Below are 19,408 nucleotides of genomic sequence, written 5' to 3' on the forward strand. Positions count from 1 at the left end.
CTTTCCAGGAGATTACATTTGTTTTCTGAGGGCTGCTCTGCCTCCTCCTGTGTCCCGAGATAATGAGTTCAACACAGGGAGAAGTTCAGCAGCAGCTCCCAGCGAGCATTCCCAAGGTTTTGGTACTGGGAATTTTTATTTGTGCTGGGCCACAGCTCCCTAAAAAAAAGAGGGAGGGAACAGTCCCAGGGACTGTGGGGACCTCTGGGTGCTGTGGGACAGCTCAGCTCCTTGGGAAAGTGCTTGAGGGCTTCCTTCCAGGGATTACCCTCTTTGCTTTATTTATTTATTTATATTAGGAATCATTTGCTATTTTGCACCTGCCTGTTGTTTTTTGGGCTGCAGGATGCAGTTTGTCAGTGCTGTCAGTGTGTGTAGGGTGTTGGTGGTGATGCCTTGGGATTTTGGCTTTTCTGTTTTTCTGTATTTGTGATCCTGCAGTTCTTTAGTGCAGAGCTCTAAACTCCATATTCAGTGTGAGCTGCTGCTGTCCCATTTTGGGCAGACTCAACAATTCCTCTCCAGGCCTGGCAATCAGGGACTCCTCACTGCCTCAGGGCCTGAGAGATGGAAACAAAAATTAGTTGGGGCAGCAAACTTGGGGTAAATTAATTCATTACCTGAAGCTGTAATTGGGAAATTAAGCCCCAATATGGAAATGGACCAAATTTATAAAATTATGAAAACCTGTGACCCATGGTCCATTTTGTGTGCAGCCCCAGGGGGGGCTTTGTCTGCCCAAAATGTACCTGAAGGCCCCGAGAAATGTAAACAAAAGGGATTTGAGGGGTGCAGACTTGGGGTGAATTATTTCATTACCTGAAGCTGTAATTGGCAGATTAACCCCCAATGTGCACATGGACCAAACTTACAAAGGTGTGGAAACCTCTGACCCATGTTCCATTTTGGGTGCAGCCCCTGAGGGGCTTTGTCTGCCCTAAAGGTACCTGAGTTTTCCACAGAAACAAATTTATAAGAATTGTGCTCTCCTTTGCTCCTTTTCCCTCTCGTGCCTACTCCTTGTCTCCCCTCTGAGGCCTGAAATGATCCCATGGGATTTCACCTCCCATAGCTGATATGCAAATGTTAACTGAGATGCTTTTGGCCACCAAAATTAAGATCGAACTTGAAGGCCCCTCAATAAATATGACCACTCTTTATTCCCTTACTTTTGTCTGGCCTGTGTTTTTAGGTAGCCCCAAAAAGGCATCGGTGGTTCCAGGTGGAATTCTGGCTCACGGAGTGCCAAGCTGTCAGACCCATCACTGTGCTCCATGTCTGAGTTCATCCCTCCCCAGTTTTGGGAGCAGAGGGGAACAGAGCCCATTTCCAGTGCTGGTGGATGAGTGATTCCCTTTTCATTAGCACTGAAGTGTGGCAAAACGGTGTTTCCTGGAGCCCACAGAGCCTCCCAGGGCATTTCAAATCCCGAGGTCAGATCAGTGCAGCTCCAGTGGCCTCTCCTCTGCTTCTGGAGGTGTTTGGTGACTGATCCCCCTTTTAAATGTGGGGTCACAGCCCTGGGCTGGCCTCGTGTGCCCAGGGAGCTGCAGAGCAGCTGAGGTGGCACCAGACCTGCTGGGGCCCTGCTTGGCCAGGACCCCTCTCCTGGTGTGTCTGGAGTCACTTTGGAATGGGATTTTTTGTTTGAAAATAACTGGACGCCCATGGAGTGATTGATAGAATTAATGCAAAGTGGTTTATCATCTTGAGTTATTTTTTAAAGTTCTTTTAAATTTCAAGTGAGAGATTCAAGCTGAGAATTTGAAATTGCACAGATTTGCACCCCCCCCTCCGTTTCTGCTCAGGAAAGGAAGGGTGGGGATTATATCAAATATAAGTAATATACAAATATCATATAAAAATGATGCAGATGAGGTATTTAAGCAGGTGACCCTAAAACTTCTGTACTTATTAATACAACTAATACTGTAAATGAAGGCAACCTTGCAGTTTTTATTGCAGACACTGACTCAATTATCACAGGGAGATAATTATGTCCTGCCAGTCTTTTTCAGGTTACTACTACTATTATTTATCTCTTGACAGAAGTGTGGATGTTTTAGAGCAAGAACCTGCACATGGGCTGCAGTTTGTGCTAAAACTTTAAACGTGGCTGTCTCTCCAAGTGCAGGCACTGGGAGACAGCTCCTGTTCCAGAGAGGTTGTGGGGAAGGATTTTGGGACATTTATCCTGTGGATGCTGATGGTTTCCTGCTGAGAGATCCTGAAAAATTATACTCTTGGACATTTAAAGCAAACATTTCTGTAATTAGGTTGCCATCAGCCCATTCATTTCGTGCACAGAAGTTCAGCCCTGTGATTTATGATCTTTAAATCCCTGGATTTAAGGTTGTCTGCTTGGGTATTGTTTTTTTAAAGTTCCTGTGCTGCAGCATTTCTCCAAGCAAAATCCTTAATTATGCAAAACTGATGGGGGAACAATCACCTCTCTTGGTGTGTCTGTCCCCTTGTGCTTTGGGATTTTTCCCTGACTTTTCTGTGAAATTGCAGAATCCTGCCTGGAATGTTGCATCAATTGATCCATGGTTTTTCTGCAGACTTGCTGTACATGAAGTTCATGAGCAAATTGGACAAGCACAGTAATTACACTTAAAGTGGTATCAGACCCCTCTGGCTCTAGGATTGCAGCTATTTACAAGTCTTGGGCTGCTGCTTAACATTTTCCCAATTTTGGGTCATTTTGACATGAGTTTGAGAGCAAACCAGAAAACTGAAACCCAGAGTTCTCCCGATAGAATGAAGGCTCTGGTCAATTTTGCTCCTTTGAAATGCTCAATTTTAGGTTCTTTTAAAAGGAAAAGGAGCAACAGATGCAGTAAGGTGAAAAGAGTTCACTAATCAAAATGTTCTCAATCTGAAAAAAAACCCCATAGAAATAATTTAAATTTTACGTCCTAGAGGCTGCAATGAGGAGTAAGTGTAGGGAAAAGAAATCCAGTGCCACTGAGAAGCCCATCTGCTTTGTATTTGAAGGGTTGGGTAGCATGACTTTCTTTTTTTCTGCCATACACATTGTCAGGAGAATAACCTTAGTCAAGTTACATTGGCTAAATGAATAATCTCTTGAACATGTGGAACTTATTTTCTTGGGGTATTTTCCCCTCTCACCCTTTTTCCCTTCTTCTTCTCTGCTCCCTTGAAAAAGAAGACAAAAAAAAAACCCCAAAAACCTGCTGGTTCCTGATTGCATTTTTTGGCTCTCACTCAGTTTTCCAGAGTTTTCTCTCCTTGCAAATGCCCAGAGTTTTCCAAGGAAACAAATCCATCAGAATTGTGCTCTCCTTTGCTCCTTTCAGTGTTGTGCCTATTCCCCATCTCCCCTCTGAGGCCTGAAATGATCCCATGGGATTTTACCCCCACAGCTGATACAGAAATGTTGACTGTATATATTTATATATAAATATATAGATGAGATGCTTTTGGCCATCCAGATTAAGATCCAACCTGAATCCCAGTTCTCCTGTGTTGCCCAGAGTATATTCCAGTGCTGCAGAAATGTGATGAGCTCCTGGTGGAAGGTGGTGGGACCTTGAGCCTTATAGGGATAAGACTCAAAATTTGGGATAAGTCCCAAATAGGGACTTGGTGAGCAATCTTCATGACATGAAAAAATGGGAAGGGAGATGATGTTTTCCCACTTAAAACTTCAAGTACTGGGGAATGTGTGCACCCAGAGGGTGTGTTATGAGCCTGCAATGTTCATTGGTTCTAACTCACATAATTCTCTTTATTAATTAGTGTTCCACCCTCGGCTGGTTATTGATTTCTCAGTTCTCATGCTAATTAATCCACATTTTCCAGTATTTTTAGTATATTTTTATTATATTTTTCCCAGACAGGGAGTTTACAGCACGTGCTGATTGTCTTTGTTAGACTCTTCTTTACCTTCTGCTTTCTGCAGCATTTCCTTGGAGGGATGTAAAATCTGCATTTTAGGTGCCCAGTTCTCAGCCTCATTGAAGCTCATCAGGGTTAGTTCAGCAAAACTTCAAATTTCAGCAATTTTCCAATCCAACTCCAATGATATGAGTTTGAGAAAAAGGTAGCTACATGCTGGCTAAAGTGGAATTCACACTGCTCATGATTAATTAAAACAATTGATTGGAAAAGTGAATTAGAGACATTAATTAGAAAAATGAATTAGGAAAGTTCTAATTTCCAAGAGCCTGTGAAGGCAGGGGCTGAGCTGAGCTCAGCATCACTTTTCTCTCTGATTCAGGTGTCTGTGGCTGCTCCACAAATCATGTAATGAGAAAGAGCATTAATTAGTTAAAACCCTTCTGAAATTAGTGAAAACATGGGGTTTCTTTGAAACCCACAGGAAGAGAAGGGCGTTTGTGGGGTGGTGTTGGGCTATTCCTTTCAGATCTGTGGTTGCTGCCCTCGGTGCTCCCATCCCTCTGGATGTGCCTTTCCCTGTGTTTTCCTCCAGTTCCCTTCAGCTTCTCCCATGTCTCACTGGAAATTCCTGGAGGAAAGCACAGAGCCTGTCCCTGATCTCTTGGGAAGTCTCTAGTTAATGTTCCTTGGTTTTAGAAAATGGTAACAAAACAGAACACGAGATGGCTTCAGACACTGCAAAAATAAACTGCACAGGTTTCCCTGAAAAGAACCTCCCTGGGTGAGCTCCACCAGGAAAAGGATTTGTTGGATATTTGTTGGCTCACCACTTTTTAAAACATTAACCTTTCATGTAGGAACCAGAGCCTGCTTAGGGGCTGCTTGAAGTTTACAAAGGATCACAGTCCTGCTGAGCTGATTCTGCCTGTGTTATACACACCTACATTTTATTATTCTGTGTAACTAATTTAATATTATTGATTTTTGTCATTGAGTCCTTACCCAACTATGACAGCAATCCATGCCCCAAACCTGCACAAAGGTGGGTGCTTGGGGTTTTTGGGGGGTTTTTTTTTGGTTTTTGTTTTGTTTTTTAAATGGCTTGTATGGATGGTGAAGCGGCCTCAATGTATTTACAGCTCAGTGGCTATTTTACTAATCCTGTGTTTGTTTTCCCTCATTCTCTTTGTCTCAAAAAATGTTATTTTTGTTGTCAGGGAGATGGGTTCATGTCTTGTCTGGCAAGTGAAGTGGTGTGCAAATGGTTGAGTGCTCTGCAGAGCAGTTGGTGCCTGTGTTTGGTTGGGGGCCTTGGAGCTTTGGGGGTGGTGGATTTTTCTGTTTGTTCTGATGCTGTGCTGACAGTCAGGCTGGGCCTTTTGGAAGTGTTTTTCTCACTGCAGTGCATTTTCATCCTGAGGGAACGAGCCAGTTAACATTTTACTTTTTATGCAGCTCTTGGTTTAGAGGCTTCTCCCAGATTTAAAACTGAGCTGCCTTCAGTTTCAGATAAATGAAAGCCTCTCAAGTAAGGGTTTTTGGGACACCACAGAGGTAAACTCGAGCTTATCTCTGGCTTGGTGGGAAACCTGAGCTGTGGTTTGGGTGCTGGCCCCATCCATCACTGTCAGACCCCACCTGTGCCAGGCATTAGATGCTGGTGGCCCAAATCTTCCCTGTCCCAGCCCCCTGAATTCCTCATTCCTTCCTGATTTCTCTCTCTTATCAAATACTTCTCCTGCTGTCCAAAGTTAAAACCAGGCAGCTGGAGTCATCAAAGGATATATGGAGGTACCACAGAAGAATTCCCTAGGAAGCTGCAGGTACTTTGACCCAGCCAGGGATTTCAAGAGCTTGGGAAAGCAAGAGTGGGATACTTTGGGAATTTGTGTTTGGAAAACAAACCTCAGCTTCCTCAGGGCCCCATCCAGGACTCCCTGCAGGCTCACAGGGCCACATCTCCTGGTTTTCCTGAGGAGCTGTCATGGATCCCTGGTGTGATCCCTGCACATACCAGCATTTTCTCAGTCTGGGCTTGTGTTTGTGTGGCCAGGCAGGAGGGCTGGGGAGGGTTAGGAGCAGCAGTGATGTGCCCAGGGTTTGGGTGTTGCCAGAGGCCCTGGGGATGGTTCAGGGCTTTGTGCTCAGCCCCTGGCAGCAGCACTGAGCCTAAACCTGAGCAGAGAGCTGCAGCTACAGCCAGGCAGGTGCTGTGGCTCTCCAGTGTCTGAATAATCCCGACAGAACCTTTAGGAAGATTATAATAAGTTTTGAAATGGTACAATTAGAGAATAACCTGGGTTGGAAGAGACCTTTAACATCATCAAGTCCAGCTGTTTCCCCATCCCTGCTGGAACATTAAACCACATCTCCCAGATCCCCATCAGGGATGGGGACTCCAGCAGCACTCTGAGCAACCAATCCCAATGCCTGACCCCAAAAACAATGGGAAAACTTGTCTAGTATCCAACTTGAATCTCCTGTCTCAGTTTAAGGCTGTTTCCACTTGTCCTCTTGCTGTTGTGGAAGGTGTCAGGATAAATCAAACTCTCCAACACTGTTTTCTTAGGATTGGAAGGTAGGCATTTCTTCAGTCACAGTGCTGGGATAATTCCACCAGGATGTAAAAATAAAGGGGTTTTCCCCAGTTAATTAGTGCATACAAAGGCAAATGAAGGAAAATAAGGTGGCATTTGAGGGCTTGAGGATGTGTGTGCTGGGATTTTGGGAGTTTTGGTGGGGATGGAGATATCCCATGGCTGGGGGAGGAGCAGCTCAAGGGAGAAGGCTGAACCAGGGCAAGGGATGGATCCTGATCCAGAGGAAAGGCTGGATGCTGATCCAGAGGAAAGGCTGGGTGCTGAGCTGGGGAAGGGCTGGGTGCTGAACCAGGGGAAAGGCTGGTGATCCAGAGGAAGGGCTGGGTGCTGATCCAGAGGAAGGGCTGGGTGCTGATCCAGATGCTGATCCAGCACAGCCTTCCCACGTTGGGAGGGCGAGTGGTGATGGGCTCTGGCCAGTGACGCCGGGCCAGCATCTCGTTAAACACGTGTGGGATTGTTCTGTGAGGGAGCTGAGCCTGCTGCCATCTGCTCCACAGAGCCAATTCAACGAGAGGGCTGGGGAGAATGAAGTACAGATGCTAATGGGCTGTGTAAACTGCAGGGCAAGTTCTCCTAAATATTTAGACTGTTTTCTTGAGGTTGTGTGTGGGGCTGACTTTCTCTCTGCTCTGTGAAGTTCCCTCCACTTCGTTTGAGGTTGCCACTTAGCTCTGATTTTCTGGTTAAAGTTAGGGCACTTTTAAGTCAGTGAAATTAGCTTAAAGATGGTTTTTTTCCCCCTAGAGTGGAATTGTGCCCAGGAATTCTTGAATAGGGAGAAGATATCCTGAGCAGGGACTGGACCCAGGCAGGGGCTGAGCAGTTCATGTGTAGCCTCGGGGTTGGATTCTCAATCCTTACTCGATTTTTACTGTTGGTTTACTCATTATGTGTGTTTGGTTTGACTGAGGAATTCCTGCTCCCCCCTCTCAGCCATGCACAGTGCTTTTAATTAAAACAACAGAATACACCAGACCATTTTAAAGAAATTAACTAATTCAAAATCAAGCAAAATAGGTTAAAAACCAAGCCAAATAAATTCCTGCTGGCATCGTGACTCTTACATAACCATGGGCGATGTTCCCTGGCATTATTTTGCAAGTTCATAAATGAGCTACATGTGAAAAGGGTGGAAGAAGGGTCAGCTTTGTGTTAGGGACAGAAAGCTCCATTCTCAGGGGCTGACAGTTGATTTCCTCCTGGTTCCTTTTGATGTCTGCGCACTAAACGCTGCGTGGACAGAAAAATTCAATTCATTTAAAACATTTTGCATCAAAATGACATGCTTTAATGTATTTCCTTCTGATGTTTAAGTTATCTTTTCATCTCACGAGGGAGGGAAGAAAAAAGCCAACATGTTTGTAGTTAAAGTACCCAAGCAGAGCTTTAAACAAAGGTCTCAATGAAGTCTCAATGTACAGGCAGCTTTTAAGAGTAGAAACCTTTTTTTTCCCCCCCTCTCCCCTGCCCTCCCTTCTTGGCTCTCTGAGCCTTGTAAGCCAAGGAGATTTATTGCTGCCCTTCCAAATGCTTCTTCAGAATGAAGAGTTCACATTTTTGAAATTCCTCAAGTCCTCAGGAGGGAGAGGGATAAGGGGAAGTGATGATGGGGAGCACACCAAAGGATTTTCCAGGCTGGTTTTGCTGCCTGTAGCTGCTGGGAGGGAATCAGCTGAACCTGCATCAAAAGAACTCTTGGAGCTGTGGACTCCAAGAGTTGTCAGGGAGATGAATTTGGATGAAACTGAAACTTTTTAGCAATTGCAGTTGTTGTTGCTGATAATGCAACCCAGGGAGTTTAGGAATCCCTGTCCTTGGCCAGGTGTAGCCACGTGTGTGACTCAGCACTGACAGAATTGGGATCCTTCCCCTCTGTGAACCCCCAGCTCTCCTGGAAAAATGTCTTTTTACAGCCTAAATGACCTCCATTTATTGCTATTACAGCTATTGATACCACTGATTGCTGTTAGGAGAGCAAAGGAATATTTTAGGGGTATTGTACAATTGTACATTTTCCAGGGGGGATGGCCCCACTGTCCCCAAGGGCAGAGCTGCCCTTGGCAGTGAGAAATCTTGAAAGAGAAGCTCAGGTGGTCAGGCAAACCTTTGAATAATGCTGTTGGTGTAAGCCCAAATGTTTCCAGTCCTGTTTTTCAGTCTGGAAGCAGAATATAACACAAGGGGTTGAGTGTTTTTCCCTCTGTGTCTGTAAGCAGGGATGTCACCTGTCCCCCTGGGAACTGAGCTTCCCACTGCAGGACACAGCTCTCACTTCTATCTTCTGATAAATCTCTTGGTTTTTGCTATTAATGAGGGTGATCTGGTTGTGTTCAATCTGGGTCTCACTTGTCTCTTTTCCACATATTGAATTTGTCTAAATTCGGCTCCCAGCCTCTCATGTTTTAGTTGGAAACAAGCATTTTTAAAAGTAGTTATATTGGGTTGAATGTTTAGCAAAAGAAGGGTCATAGTTTGCACGTGGAGCTATTTTTAGCACCTTAGGTCAGTTTGGTAAATACACAGATGTGTGGAAAAAACCCTGTTATGTCTTTGCCTTCCAAAGTCAGCCTCTGCATGCAGATCCCTCATGGAGACACAATTCCCTGGCACTGGGAGAGTCCCCAGGCCCTTCTCCGACCCCATTTCCTCACCCCTCCACCCCTTGGAGCTGCTTTCCTGGGACATGTATGGCAGAAAAGCCTCTCACACTTCCTTTCTGGTTTTTCTTGCAGAGGATATTCAACTCCTTCGTGTACACAGAGAAAATATCAAATGGAGAAAGTGAAGTTCAGCAGGTAAGTCCAAAACCCCTTCACCTCCACTGGCAGAGTCAGCTCAGGGAATTCTTTCTGTCTGCATTTGTGGCCCCTTCCCAACCTCAGATCACAGCCAGGAATAGGATGGGAGTGGGGATGGGTGCATGTGCTGATGATGCTTTTGAGAATTGTGCAGAGCTTTTCCATTGCTTGGTGTGGGGCTGTCCCTTGGAAACAAAAGGGCCCTCATGAAGGAGCTCCCGTTAATTGTCAGCCTTTCATGTTGGAAGTGTCTCTTTTTGAATTTCAAATTCAAAGTAAACCCAAAAAATTCAAATTATGATGTGGAAATATGGGACAGCTACAGCCTGGTGCATCATAGGTGGGGTTGAGGGGTGCTTGTAATTTTGTGGGGTTTTACAGGAGCACATTTCAACATTTAACTCTTCAGTTTAACATTGAGATACTACACGGGCAGTTTGCATTTTAATACATGTGTATATTTTTTAAATTAATTTTGGATCAGTTTTCAAACAGATCAAGTCGGTCACGTTTGATTATTTCAGAAATTAAAGTCCCAGTTATGTTTGTGGTAAAGGTGATGGGTTTTGGTCAAAGAAATGGAACAAAGAACCAGCTTTTCTCCCAGTATGAGCATGGACTTGCTCAGCCTTCAGGAGTAACCTGACCTTCCTAGACCCCTATCAAACCAGTTTTAATGTTCAGGAAAAGCAGAAGCTCCTTGGAGTGGGGCTTTCCCTGGGGAAGAGGGAGCTGCAGCTCAGCCCTGCAGGCAGCCCCGTTGTGGCTCCCAGAGCAGGTCAGTGCATGGCGTGTTCATGTGGGCTCACCCTGCTCCTGGAATACAGCAATGATTCACACTCCCAGTTGTACTTCCTGGAAATGGTGACATTTCCAGCCTTTCAGTTTTGTACTGAAGAAAAAGGCAAAGCAGAGCTGGTTCAGATGGGATTGTAAGGAACTTATAGGTTGGAAAAGACTTCTAGGACTATTGAGTCCAGCACTGCCAAAGCCACCTTGTGTCCCCAGGTGCCACCTCCACAGGGATTTTAAATCCTTTCAGGGATGGGGACTCCTGAGCAGCTGTGCCAGGGCTGGAGAACCCTTTCTGTGAAGAAATATTCCCAAATATCCAATCTAAACCTGCCCTGGCCCAGCCTGAGCTCCGTTCCCTCTGCTCCTGTCCCTGTGCCCTGGAGCAGAGCCCGGCCCCCCCGGCTGTGCCCTCCTGGCAGGAGCTGTGCAGAGCCACAAGGGCCCCTGAGCCTCCTTTGCTCCAGGCTGAGCCCCTGCCCAGCTCCTCAGGGATTCTGCAGCCCCTGCCCAGCTCCCTCAGGGATTCTGCAGCCCCTGCCCAGCTCCCTCAGGGATTCTGCAGCCCCTGCCCAGCTCCCTCAGGGATTCTGCAGCCCCTGCCCAGCTCCCTCAGGGATTCTGCAGCCCCTGCCCAGCTCCCTCAGGGATTCTGCAGCCCCTGCCCAGCTCCCTCAGGGATTCTCCAGCCCCTGCCCAGCTCCCTCAGCCTCTCCTGGAGCCCCAGACCCTTCCCCAGCTTTTTGGAGGTTTTGCCATGCCCAGGTGGGTGCTTGCAAGCAGAGGGGCCACGGGAATGCAATTGTCACCTGGGTTTAACAATTGAAATCCCAAACCACCCCAGCATCCCTCAGGATGGGCTCTGTGGCTCTGTGCTGTGTAGGGCAGCATTTCCAGGAGTGTTTCTGGGTGGTCTGTGCACCACAGAAGGGCCATGTGGGCTGGATCAGATGTATCAGATGGCTTTTGAAAGGCAAAACTGTTTTTGGGAAACCAAGAAACTGGATCAAAACTTCTTTGAAGTCCTGACTACGGATTCTCCACTGAGGAAAAGACAGTCCTTGTTTCCCAGAGCAGATGTCTGTGTTCATCCCAAGTGGATTTAAAGAGCTGTCCAAACACTGGAGGTGGGGTGATGGATCTGGAGCTGTCAGGGCAGAAAACGGGGCTCTGCTAAAGTGTAATTACTGTGCTTAAAAGCTCTACAGTGAAGTGGATGGAAGGATAATTGAGCACTTCTGGTTCATTAATAACCAGATCTTTTAGCCCTAACGAATCCCCAGCAACAGAACCTGAATTTTATAAGAGTAGGACATTGAATGGGATCATCTTGAGCAAAGGCAAACAAATGTAAGCAGATGAAATCCCCTGCCAGAGAAATCTCATTTCTGCTTTGCTCATTCATTAACAGTTTCGTAGCAACTGCTATCCAAAGGCAATTAATGACAGTTTTATGTCAGCTGGGATTTTGTTTTTTTGGCAGAGCACTGAATTGTTGTGGGGGCGGTGGGTTTTTTGCACCAAACCATGTAAATAATGACTCTCAGTTTATTGAAAAAGTGAAAGATTCCAGCTGTTGGCCTTCAGGCCTAACTGTTCAATACCTTTTGCTTTCTTTGTGCCACACAAGGAGCAGTTTTACCTCTCAGCATTGAACTGGTTACACTTTTAAGGTCTGCAGTTGCAGAATTACTGTTGTACCTGACAGGTAAAACCTTTTCTGCTTTGAACAGGTTATTAAAAATGGGATGGCAATGGCCAAAACTGACTTGGATTCCTTCCCTGGGAGTTATTTCAGTATCAGAGAACTCTCACATGATACGAGAATGCAGTGCTGTGAGTTAGTGATGCAAATAAAGTGGGACAGGAGGAGTTTTATGAGGGGAGAATCTACATTAGCTGATTTCAGGGAAGTCAGTGTGTGTTCAGTGTCCTGCCAGACATCTGCTTTCCGTGATGTGGAGAGCAGGGATCTGGGCTCCACACAGGAGAGGGGGTGAAATGCTCTCAGGCAGGAGTACATTGACCAACTTTGAGGAGAAAAGGCTTGAAAAGCTCAGACCATGCTGCCATTGGGTTGGATTTTTAGTTTGGTTGGTTTTGGACAGGGCAAAGAAGCCTTTGGGGAGGAAATAGATCTGAAATGTGCTGAAAAAATTACATTTAGCTGTTGAGCACAGCACGTTCCCTGGCTGTGAGAACTGGTGTGTTCACACACATTAATGAATTGTGAGCCTCACAATAAAAGGCAATTATTGTGTGTTTAATGTACTTCCAGGATGATTCAGGAATTGTGACCTCTCTCTAGGTTTTGCTGTGCATCCTGTTTAACATCTTCCTCAGAATAAGTCTTGGGAAGCTTTGCCAAAGGTACTGGCCAGTAGAAAACCTCAAATGAGCGCTGATTTCCGTGACAAAATGCACATTGGAAAGCGGTTTCCTGCATCCTGGTTGCAATAATGAAATAGATTTTCAGTGTCATCCAGAGGAGCAGGAATGGGGACTTTCCACAAGGGAGAATGGACTTACATGGAAGGAGGGGAGGTTTAGATGGGATTTTAGGGAGAAGTTCTTCTATGTGAGGGTGGGGAGGCCACAGAAGCTGTGGATCCCTGGATCCCTGGCAGTGTCCCAGGCCAGGTTGGAGCAGGCTGGGACAGTGGAAGGTGTCCCTGCCCATGCTGGGGTGGAACAGGATGATCCTTAAGGTCCCTCCCAACCCAAACCATTCCAGGATTCCATGAAGGGTTAGAATCCTTTAAAACAGAGCTGTGGGATGAAGCTGGAGGTGATTCTGTGACCCTGCCCTGAGCCGTGTCCCTGCTCACCTCTGGCTCTTCAGGGTTGGTACAAAACCAGTGGTTTCTTCAAGAGCCACGTAGATGAAAAATAAATAACATTGAAAGTTTCCTGGATTAGGAACCTGTGGATGCACAGTTGTGATACAGCAGCAGGATGAATGCCTGGTAGGTGTTGGAGAGAGGTGCTTTTTCCCAGATTTTTCTGGTTTACAGAGGAAATTTAAACCTCAAAATTCTAACTGAGCTCTTCCACGTGTAAGCAATCCTTTCCAGGGAGCTTGACAGTGTTAAATCCCTGTCTGTGAGTCCATCCTGGCATCCCTGCCTGTCAATCCCACTGATGCATATTTTATATACAGGCTTGGAAACATGAAAAATACCTTGGCTTTCAAGCTGCAGCCAGAAATAAAACCTCACCTTGGAGCTCTGCTTTCCCTCAGAGCTCCCTGCAAAGGGAAGACTTCAGAGCTGTGGAGCTTTGAGGGGGAAGAAGCTTTAAAAAAAAGCTCGAGGGAACGATGCAAATGAGGGAAATGTCTCTGGGAAAATTAGAGGAGCTCAGTGATGTTGTGATGAAAGGTTGTCAGTGGAGATGGTGACAATTGAAGTGCATTACCCAGGGGTGCTGCAATAATAGAAACAGGTGTTACAGTCCAACCTGTCTGCAGACCCAAGGGCTTTGGCTGCGTGTCAGCTGCCAGAGGAAATCCAGGGAAAACAGGGCTAATGGCTGCATTGTTCACAGAGAGCACTCTCTGCTCATTGTTTTGTTTATTAAAATCAAGGAGAAAGCACAGAAATCTGAAAAATGCCCACAGAGGCTTCCCCTTGCTGCTGTTTTTCAGATGAGGCAAAGAGCACTTTGTGTTGGATAATGATATTTTGTGTCAATCTCAAGGCATCCAGATTTATTTCAGTCTCCATTAAAATGGGTGAACTGGAGGATTTCTGTGGGAGCAGGAAATGCCTGTCACACTTGGTACCCACACAGGTGTGGGACACCCCTGCCCCTTTCCTGTGTCTGATTGAGGGCACAGTTTTCCATTTTGCCTTAAAAATACTTGAGCAGTTATGTAAGCATGGTTTCATAGTTCACTCTTCTGTCCTTTCATTATTTGTTATCTCTCTTTCTCTACTTTGGAGGTTTTGTGGGTCTGGCATCCATCAGCATCCAGCAGCTCTCCAGCTCCAGGCAGGTTAAAAAAAGCAGGGTATGTGCTGGATAAAAACTTCAGGTTTTTATTTAGAAAGAGGAGAAGGTGATTTAAGCCTGCAGCTTTGACTGTGACAGGCTCCAGCAGCCGAGAGCATCACTCTGCAAAGGAAATAAAGTTTGGGAGGGAAGTGAAGCCCAGCTATGGAAGAAAGGTTTGTTTTGTTAGGCTTCATCTGGGTGATACTTCTCAATTTGATTAATTAGAACCATTTGTTTCTAGTGTTTCATTGGTGTTTTACCCTCAGTTTCTTATCACAGTTTATTCATTTGAAGAAACTTTCAACGGAAAATTATTTTTGGATGGTCTTGCCCTCGGTGACTTTGAGTTTGCTGGTTTTGAAGTGGCCTGGATCGTTGGGAGCATTGTCTTGGTAGCAGAGGGCAATATTTTTAGAGTTCTTTAGATTAGACAAAGTCAGCTGTGGGCAGGGCATGGTGTCTGGAGCTCTGGGAGGTTTCAGATCCCTTGCTGCTGACACGCGCTTGACTCCCGCCCCGACCGAGGCGCTGGATCCCCTTCCAGAGAAATAACGGAGTGACTTTGAGCCATTCAGAGCTTTTTTCATGGGAGACGCAGTTTGGGAACAAAGCATTTGCTTTTTGTCAGCTTCTGAAGTACAGGATCTTCTGAAAAACAGATTTGTCAGATCTTTAGACTCGGCACAGCAGGGTGAAATTCAAAGGCTGGGGGGCGCTTTTATCGTTCAACCTAGAAGGTGAAAACTCATCAACACCGAACCCTCAGCTTGAACAGCATTCATTTATCAGAGAGCAGCTCTGATTCCAAACCAGAGGCCTTTTGTTCTGGGGCCCTGTGATGGTTTTATGACTGCTAATGATGCTCAGCAAACTTCAGCTCTCTCCCCTCTTCCTGATTTCAGGTAGGGAAACCAAGAGGGAAACCTCAGATTCAAGTACATGGTTTGCCTTGGCATTTCATTTGCCCAGCCTGAGAGGGGAACTTTGTACACACCAAATCTAAATGCTTTGATTTAGGAAACTTGGCTTGTATTTGTTTGAGAACAAAACCAATTTGTGCTGTATGACTGCTGCACCATCCCCCCATCCATGATGGAGTGAGTATGACATCCTGGAATTCCTCATGCTGTCATTTAATCTGTAAAGAAAATGAGAATTTCTTTGCAAAATAGCCTGAGTTTTCTGCTACTTGGGATAAAAACAGAGAAGGCAAAACTCCAAAGGTGCCTCTTACCTTGTCCTCATCTTCTTCTACATTTCTCCCACACCTGTCTTTAATGGTGGGTTTTAAACAATTCCAGGAGAATCCACTTCTGAAGAAACATTTGAGGGCTACAGCCAGACACAAAGAAAGTTTACTGGAAACCAGAGAAAGATCTCCCCAACAGCTTTTTATCCTAACAACTGGGAACAATTTACCAGTGCTGGATGTCTAACATGGAGGAGCCCATTAGCAGTCCTCTGGTGCCTTGGCAATAAATCATTGCACAGAACTAATTAGGTGTAATTCTGCAAGTCATTTGAGCAGGGTCCCATTAAACCTGTGCTCCTTGGGACCTGTCACGGTCTCCAGCATTCCCTGGAGCAGGCAGGCAGAGCAGGGCTGTTATCAGGGAGGCCTCCTGCCTCCCAGAACCAAGTAAATCATGACAAAAGGGCCTGTTGGTGAGAGTTAGGGGAGACATTTGTTAGTGCAGGGATCTGGAGAATCCAGGGCTGTTTGCCAGCACACAAGAGCAGCAGCAGCAGCACTGTTCAGTCATTCCTGCAGGGCTTGGGGTGTGCAGGAGAGAGGAGTGCTGTGGATTGAGGAGGTGATTTAGCTGTGGAGAAGTTTGCAGAAATGCAGAACAGTATTTCTGATTATCCAACACCTCTGTCTGTTGCTTAAGAGGTGGTTCTTTCATTTGGGATTGGCTGATTATTAAATATGTAATTGGTTGGTGTGAAAGGGATGCAGAATATGCAGAGCAAAAAAAGAAATTAAAAAAAAAAATCCTGATCCATTTCATCAATTCCTGCCTTTGATGAAAGACCAGGAGTGAAAATCTCAGTAAATGTTCCTTGTGAAACCTGATGCCTCCTGGTAACTGTGTTCACTGTCACGTTTGCTCCAGGAGCAGCCACAGATTTTCCTTTCCCCTTTTCCCTGGCAGTCATTAGTCAGGCTCTTTGGGAAGTGCCTAATGAAGGGACACAAACGAGCTCCTCTGTGACAGCACAGTCACTCCAGCAGCCTGGGATGTGTCCCAGCTGGCTCAGCCCTTCCCAGTGCCTGCAATCTGCCTGGCATGGAGAGGGCAGAGATGCCACAGGCACCACCAGCCCTCAGATCACACCAGATTGGAAGTCTTTGCCAGCAAAAAATTCATTAATTTTACTTTTATTTTAATTTTTTCAAAAGGATTTAAGAAGAAGGGCTGAAGTCCCCAATTTGCTATTTCCAAAGTGAACCACTCTATTTTTTAATGGTCTGAGAATTGCATAGGAGGGGCCACAACCTGTTAGTTTTCAGTTTCTGAAAGGAGCAGAATTGGCTCTTAAAAATCACAGCGTCACCTCTAAACCTTGTCCTGATTTATAAGGAGTCCCTCTGACAACAGAAGGCTTCAGGAGGAATTTCACTGGTGCAAGACTTTTGTCATTATTTTCGTGCTGCTGTGGTATAACATCAGTTGGAGACGTTTCAGTCTGTGGTTTTAGCTGTGGATTGAGAGTAGGCACAGGGAGCTCTGGATCGATGAGGAAACCACCCAGGCATTGCTCAGCCTCCCAGGAAAGCAGCAGGGATGGCAGCTGAAAAGCAAAAGCTGGGGCGCTTATTTGGCCCAAATCTCCATGAAAGAGGTGGTGGAATACTCCTGCACAGATCCAGCTGATGGAGAGGCTGCTGAGGAACTCATGGCAATGTTTGGGGTTATTTGGGTTCCTTGCATCCTGAGGTTGCTCCCATCAGTGGGAGATTTGCTGTTGGCTCTTTGCTCCTGGAGCAGGAGGAGTTCTGTACAGTGAAGGCATCTCTAATACCATTATTTGGGCTTTTCTGAAGTGTCCATGTGTAGAACTTCCATAAATTCACTTGTGGCCTGATTTATTCTCCATCACATCCCTGTCAGGCCTTGGAGCAAGCACCTCAGTGTCACATCCAGCTGTCAGTTCTTAGTGAAAGGGAATTTGTGTAATGGAAATCACACTTTTCACACATGCAGGACTCTGTTGAGGCACCCACTGCTGGATGGTAAATGTATTTTATTTTCTTATATGGTCTCCTTGCTGCAGCCAGTATTAATCACTCGACTTCTTGCTTAAGCCACAAAAATAAAAACACAACCAGCAAATCAGAAACCAATTGTCTTTAACACAGGTTCTAATTGCTTGTTAAGGAATGGGGTAATACAGAGAAACTGGGTTGATTTTAAACTTCCTTATATTTTTTTTTTTTTTCAGTTGGCAAAGAAAATCCGCGAGAAGTTCAACCGCTACCTGGACGTTGTGAATCGGAACAAGCAGGTGGTGGAAGCCTCCTACACTGCCCACCTCACCTCACCCCTGACTGCCATCCAGGACTGCTGCACCATCCCCCCTTCCATGATGGAGTGAGTATGAAAGTCTGGAATTCCACGTGCTGTCTTCTAATCTGGAAAATGAAAGTTTCTTTGCAAAGTAGCCCGAGTGCCGGGAAGAATGAAAGTTGGACAGGAAAGTCTCACAGATAATGTGTGCTTGGCAGAAAGGTTTTTGAATGTAGAATGTGAAGAGGGAATAGAGATGGAAGCAAGTTTTGATATAGGAGAAAAGAATTGCTGAGCCAGCCTCACTGGATAACCAAGGAGGCAAAGGGTGTGTTGGTTAGAAGGGGTTTTATGGCTTAGAGCAAAGGATAAACCCACCCCAAACAAGATGATGTTTGCCTGTGCTATTGTTCTGCTTGGTAAAAACAATCCTGTGCTGATGTTGCAAGTAGAAAAAAGGTCTCAGAATTTTCCACTGCAAGAAAACTGAAAAACAACTTCCAGCTTAAACGGTGATGTACTGACTGTTAGTGATTGGAGATCAGTGACATGAATATGGGAATTATGGCAGTTATGGTGGGCTGTAGATAATAGTTAAGGTATGGATTGGTTCTGCTGTATTAAGATGCTCAGCAAAGAAAAGTATAGAATGCAATGTAACCAAAAGAAAAGTATAGAATGCATTGTAACCAAAAGAAAAGTTTATAATGCATTGTAACCAAAAGAAAAGTTTATAATGCATTGTAACCAAAAGAAAAGTCTATAATCCAATGTAACCAAAACCAAAGGGTCTCCAGGCCTGCCTGCAGCTGGAGCTGACAGCTGTGGGCACAGCTCTGCCACCCACCACCCTGGACTGCTGTGACACCTTGGATACAATAAACTGCATTTTGGATAGAATAAACTGCATTTTGGATAGAATGAACTGCATTTTGGAGAGCTGCCTGGAGTCCCACATCCCTCATTCAGGCTCTTACTCCTGAGTTTTCTGCTACTTTGGGTAACAACAGAGAAGGCAAAACTCCAAAGGTGCCTCTCATCTTGTCCTCATCTTCTTCTGTATTTCTGCCACACCAGTGTTTGATGGTAGGCTTTAAACAAGAGCTGGGAATCAGCTGGAAGCAACAAAAGGAAGAAAGTTTGTCCATGGTGTTCTGTACAAAGTGAGTCTGTCTAGATCCAAGACGCTGTTCTTGCCCTGCTTGCCCTGAATAATTCTCCTCACGCTGGTCATGGGAGCTTTTCCTGTCCTTTGAAGTAGCCAAAATCACGAGTTGGTCAGTCCATCACATGCTAGCAGCACTGTGCTCCACTTTAATCAGGCTGACATGCTGCTGTTGGATAGCAGAGCTTCCATGAAATCGAGCCCATGGCTTGGAAACTGCATTTGTTCGTGTTCAGTTTGGTTTGGTTTCAAGTACAGGGGTTTTGAGTAGGCTAAATCCAGGCACTTGGTTGTCTTTAATAATTTCTGTTGTGCTGCATATTTGCAGAAATTTCTTTGGGTTTTCTAGCTGTAGAAATGTGTGATAGAAGCCCTGATTTTTCCAATTAAAGAGGAGTAATTTTCTTGAAATCCTGAACATTTTAAGCATTTACTTCCATGTGGGCTTGAAAAGAACAAGGGTAACTTTCCCATTTATGCAAACCTTGATTACAGACTGATTTTCATGGTTTATATCTCAGTCTGATTTAAACACATTTGAGAGGGAGGAAGGCAATTTGGGCCATCAGGTGACTCCAAGGGCACAGGTTTGGAGTCTCTGTGCAGTTCCTGCTGGACAAGGCGCCTGTGGAAAATGCTGCCACAGCCAGGCTGTTGGCAGTGTGGACAAATGGGCCA

The 19,408-nt window shown here is 45.5% G+C and overlaps 1 protein-coding gene across 4 annotated transcripts in view; it reads left to right on the forward strand.

Annotated features, from left to right (window-relative positions):
- CACHD1 (cache domain containing 1) overlaps nt 1-19,408 on the forward strand; it is a 92,145-nt gene that overhangs the window by 21,154 nt on the left and 51,583 nt on the right. For all 4 annotated transcript variants that reach the window (XR_013183328.1, XR_013183329.1, XM_077182626.1 and 1 more), the window contains exons 2-3: nt 9,200-9,262; nt 17,501-17,649. Coding sequence is in view for 2 of the 4 variants with exons in the window: in XM_077182626.1 (XP_077038741.1) it covers nt 9,200-9,262; nt 17,501-17,649 (212 nt within the window). In the remaining 2 variants the exon portion in view is untranslated. The remainder of the gene's footprint in view (nt 1-9,199; nt 9,263-17,500; nt 17,650-19,408) is intronic.

This window comes from Agelaius phoeniceus, chromosome 8 (assembly GCF_051311805.1).
Source record: "Agelaius phoeniceus isolate bAgePho1 chromosome 8, bAgePho1.hap1, whole genome shotgun sequence".
NCBI classification, from domain to species: Eukaryota; Metazoa; Chordata; class Aves; order Passeriformes; family Icteridae; genus Agelaius; species Agelaius phoeniceus.